Genomic DNA, 4905 nt, shown 5'->3' on the forward strand with positions numbered 1-4905 from the left:
AGGTGCCGAATCCACGTCAGATTGCAGATGGCTTAGTTTAAGCAAGTTCGCCCCCATGACCATGCAAATGACCCATTGACTCAATGAGTCAAACATAGCATACACATACACAGTAGGAGAGGTACTTGGCAGGAAGGACAGTTTCAGTGGGACAGAAAGAAGGTGATAAAAGAAATATTTTTTTAAGCTCAAATTGAAGAAATGGAAAATTGGCCTTAATCAAGTTATTTCACCTCAAAAAAATGTAGTCAATGATGAAAGTATAGGGTACAAAGCTATAAGTTAAATGTCTCTTTATTAGCAACAGTGTCACTGCCTCAAGATGGCCAAAAAAGACTATTCTAACTGTATAGAAGTTCCCTGAGATGGTGTAGAATTAGGGAGCTGGGCAAACAATTGTGTGCTCCCTTAAACCATAGAAAGTTACTCTTTGTTGGTTACTTAGGATAGAGTGGTTTTATTCCAAAAAGATAAAAACAAAATATTTCTCTGTCTTCCCAAATGTTTTGACACAAAGTCTAAACACTTGGCAAGCTGGACACTGAACTCCTTCAGTGTGTGCCCAAAGCCAGGCTGCCTCCCTGACAAATCATCTAAGGAGGAGACAGCAAAGGAGGAGACTGGCTCCAGCCCCTGTCCCTAGATCAGGCTCACGTTCACCATGATAAGATTAGAGAAAGATCAAAGGCAGCCATCTAGACAGCAACCAGAAACTGTTGGGAACATACCCTGGCTGACCAGGAGTCCAAGCAAGGACCAAGTCACAAGCCAAGTGTCCCTAAGTGTGTTTCCCATCTTTCAGCTTCAGCCACTCCCAAATACAAAAATAGAGTGCACGGGGATTGTCTTACAGCAAGAAAATTAGGGAGGTTACTCTCTTGCGTAATAAGGGCTAGAGTAGCAGGTGAGCAGGTCAGTTTCCCCAGTCTACACAGTGCCTTTTCTGTCACTTCCCACGCTGCTTTGCCAAGATCCTCTCTCTGTGTGTGCTGTCCTCTCTTCCTTTTCTAGTAAATATGAACCTTCCTTTAGGTCCCTGCATAGTCCTCATTCCCTGACCAACACCAGGAGCCTGACTGGTCATTTGCACAGCGCTTCCTGGGGTCACACAAGGAAACGGTCCTGACTCTACTTCTCCAGTATCTCTCATAAAAATCCAAAAATAATCAAAACATAATGGAGAAAAGGAACCAGTGTCTGCTTCCCCACAGGCCTGCTTCTCCACAGGCCTGGAGCGCTCTGAGAGCAGAGCTCCCTCTGCTCTCTCCTTGGTTTGGTTTTTCACAAATATCTTCTGGTGTCTTGGCTGCCATGCCAGAACAAAGCAGATGCCCAACAAGCATATGCAGCTTGAAAAACCATTCCCAGCCTTGTCTTTCTTTTGCAATAGACACTCATGTGTACCAGGCTGGCCTCAGAGAATAACTTTGAACTTCTGATCCTTCTGCTCCAGAGTGCTCGGATGGCAGACATGGACCACTGTGACCAGTGTACATAGTGGTGGGGGTCAAACTCAGGGCTCTGTGCATGCTACATAAGCATTAGTTCAGCGTTAGTCCTGAAGCAGCAGGCACAGACAACATTTATGTTGGCCTAGGGACTGGAACAGTGGTGTTAAATGACTATGACGCCTGGAGCTGAACCCCCAGAGGTCCATGTTCCTGAACCTATGCCTCTCCCAGCAAGATCAAGACAACTGTCTACCTTGTCCAACCCAGCTCTGCACAAAGGCCTTTTTCTGACACTTTCCTTTTGCAGCTCATTAGACTCAAATCATAACTATGAAAGGACAGGTAAGGATGGGAAGAGATGGGGTAAGGGAGGCAGGATGTTTGTCAGCAGCATACCATTAATGATGCTCTATCACATCCTGTCTCCCAACTCCTCCCTAAAGGCAGTGGCCCTTCACTGCAAAACCCTTAACTAAGAATTGGGGATTTGCTGGTTGTGGTGGTACACGCTTTAATCTCAGCTTACATGGAAGCAAAGGCAGGCAGATCTCTGCGTGTTTCAGCCCAATCGGGTCTACATAAGCATGTGGGGAATTCAAGGACAGCCTACACAGCGAGTGTCCAGGATTTCAGGAGCATGTTGTATAGAAAGTCAATATGCCAAGTACAGAAACCTCTGGTTTTCTGTTACTTCTTATCAGTGTGAACAATGATTATAAAGGCTTTTGTCCCTAAGGCATAATATGAATCACAATAACAAACCAAGATTATTTTACTGATATCCTTGAAAAACTAGACACTTCTGATAGAAAAATAAAAGTAATTCTACAGTACCAAAGCCTTAAAGACCTGCTGATTCCCATGTCTTCCTTAGGGACACCGCCTTTACCTTGAATGGCCCTTTATCTTTGTAAAACTAATTTTTTTCCTTTAAAACTTTTAGACATCTCCCTAAGTCTCCAACTGCGTTCTGGTTGTTGGTGGCGCGGTTCAGACAAAGGCTGTCAGCTTCCTGTGCTCTGACAAAGGTGAGCTCTTCTCACTGTGGGGACCACCTCTGTGATTCACACGGCGCCGTGACATGGCAGCTTGACTCTGTGGACCTAACAGACAAGTACCTGGGTCTCCTGAGCCACTGGGCTGAGCTAGTTCATGCTGCAGAGCACGGCCTGGGGGACCAGCAGCCTGCCCCAGTTCCTTGAACTTCAACCTTGCAGAAGAAAACAACAGCAACAGGAGTCACTGTAACTTGGTGACAGCATATGAATTTATTCATTACCTATCATTAGTCCTCCCACACTGTCTCATCAGCTATCTAATACTGTTCTAACATGAGGCATTATTTTACTCCACTCTCTATCTATTCAATTTTTTTTTTTTTTTTTTTTTTTTAGCGCTTTTCCCCTTTATTTCTTTTACAGACTTTTCAAGATCAAGGGCTTCAAGGGAGACCAGATAGCAACCAAGTTGCTGGGGATAAGTAGCTCTGCAGTGGGAGGTCCAGCATGTGCAGGGAAATCTCTGTGTGAGCTCCCTTCCCCACCCCCTCCTTGCCAGCCCCGCTTTCCCCAGTCTGAATGCTGCCATGGCTGCTGGAGTTGAAACTCCTAAGACGCTAATGCCTTCAAATGGAGACAGGGTCCGAGTGAGGGAAAGGGTGACATTTTCCTTCTGGACTTTATGTAAAGAGGTCTTGTTTAGGGTTTTGGTTTTGGTTTCTGGCACTAGAGATCAAATCCATGGCACTGAGAATGTTCCACAATCACCCTACCACTGAGTAGCTCTCCACCTGCGCAGGATTTCTTAGCTGAAATTCAAACCTGTAGCACAGGGATCGCCTGGGGGCAGCTTAATTTAGCAATCTTGGGACACTTTTTTCCCCCACCTTGAATGACATCTGTAAGGTTGCCTGAGCTGCTCTGGCATCTAACTTCTGAAGACCACAACATAAAACCGCTCCACGAATCACGTCATGATGACTTAAATGTCCTTTCCCCTAGCACTGCAGTCCCTAGCGAGGGAGGGAGTAAATCTCCTCGTAAGGGGGAGGAGAGAAGCGCACACAGTCCTCGTCTTCCATCTGCGTTTCTTCTAGCTGGTCAGCAGCAGAGCTGGGCCTGAAACATGAGCACAAAACACGGGCGCACCTGCAGAAATGCATTGCCACCACCCTGGGCGGCAGACGCACAGAGATTTACAGCCCCCGTCACCGGCCCTAGGCAGAATTGTGGTGCTGAATGGGAGAGGAGCAATCCCAGGACCCAGCGTACCTGTCGTTTCCAACACCCACGAAAGGAGGGAAGCCCTCACTCTCCACAAACGCAGCATTGTCTTGAGGGTAGATGGTGTAGTACTGAGGGGGACTTGGGGTGGCAGCCACTGCTCCGCCAGAGGGCGCAAGACCGCAAGGGCCCATCATGGGCTGCAGGTAGGCAGCGTTCATCCCCAGGGGCTCCTGGGAGCCGTAAGGAGGAGGAATGTACTGGACCACGGTAGCCCCATGGAAGGTGATGGGCTGGTTGATGCCGGTGAAAACGAACGACTGTCCTCCCGAAGTCTGGTCCGCGTCCAGAACCCTTTCCTCGTTTTCTGTGCACCACTGGCAGGATAGCATTTTGAATTTGCACACAGCGATCAGGATGAACGTCACTCCGACTGACAGGAGGATGGGCCCGAGGAGCTGGGTCCATTCAAAGTGGGAGACTCCCTGGTACTTGATCCAGCCCATGACAGTGAACGTGATCCCCACCAGTCCTAGAAAGATGCCTGAGAAGAGCAAAGTCGCCCCTGCCTTGTCGTCATCGGACACCTGGATGTCGGCGGTGCTGGGAGTGTACGGAGTGACAGAGAACACGTTAAGCGGGAAATCCTCTGGGTGATTGCTGCCGTGCTCCATGGCTCCTCACACCACTGTCCAACATGGAAGGAAACGGAGACTGAGAGGGGGGAGCACAGGCTCCGGTTAGTTAGAGAAAGACCTTTGGGCTTCCGTGGTTAACAGAGTATATCATACGCAGGCTGAACTTTGTTTAGCAGAATAAAGGTCCGAGAGATGAAGCCTCAAGTTTTGTTATAGGTTTCCAGAAACTGGAGGTCTGTTTTACAAAACAATAGCAAACTATCTTTCTACTTCACATTCATTCATCCAGACATCTTCTCATATAAAATAATAATAATAATAATAATAATAGAAAGAGAGAGAAAGAGAGAAGGAAGGAAGGAAGGAAGGAAGGAAGGCAACAGGGACAATACTTCTCAAACTATTGTTATTGCAGAAAGGTGCTTTTCTTTTCATTTTTTTGTTTTTGTTTGTTTGTTTGTTTTTTGTTTGTTTTTTTTTCGAGACAGCATTTCTCTGTGTAGCCTTGGCTGTCCTGGATTTACTTCGTAGAACAGGCTGGCCTCCAACTCACAAAGATCCATGCCTCTGCTTCCTGAGTGCTGGGATTACAGT

The 4905-nt window shown here is 47.1% G+C and overlaps 1 protein-coding gene across 1 annotated transcript; it reads right to left on the reverse strand.

Annotated features, from left to right (window-relative positions):
- Nucleotides 1-276: 276 nt before the first annotated feature.
- Nucleotides 277-4418, reverse strand: Tmem174 (transmembrane protein 174). Its single transcript, XM_021647527.2, has 2 exons — nt 3722-4418; nt 277-3568 (listed from the first exon to the last, which is right to left on the reverse strand). Exons 1-2 carry the CDS (start codon nt 4345-4347, stop codon nt 3463-3465), a joined length of 732 nt encoding a protein of 243 aa, XP_021503202.1. The 5' UTR covers nt 4348-4418; the 3' UTR covers nt 277-3462.
- Between the last annotated feature and the right edge of the window lie 487 nt (nt 4419-4905).

The sequence above is a fragment of the Meriones unguiculatus genome, chromosome 6 (assembly GCF_030254825.1).
Source record: "Meriones unguiculatus strain TT.TT164.6M chromosome 6, Bangor_MerUng_6.1, whole genome shotgun sequence".
In the NCBI taxonomy this organism is placed as follows: domain Eukaryota; kingdom Metazoa; phylum Chordata; class Mammalia; order Rodentia; family Muridae; genus Meriones; species Meriones unguiculatus.

What these genes read in the sequence shown, in the direction of transcription:
- Tmem174 (XM_021647527.2), bottom strand. Translation starts at nt 4,347, where the DNA reads ATGGAGCACGGCAGCAATCACCCAGAGGATTTCCCGCTTAACGTGTTC. An exon ending in GTGGGTGTTGGAAACGACAG is followed by an intron (nt 3,569 to 3,721) that starts GTACGCTGGGTC and finishes CTCATGTTTCAG; the next exon opens with GCCCAGCTCTGCTGCTGACC.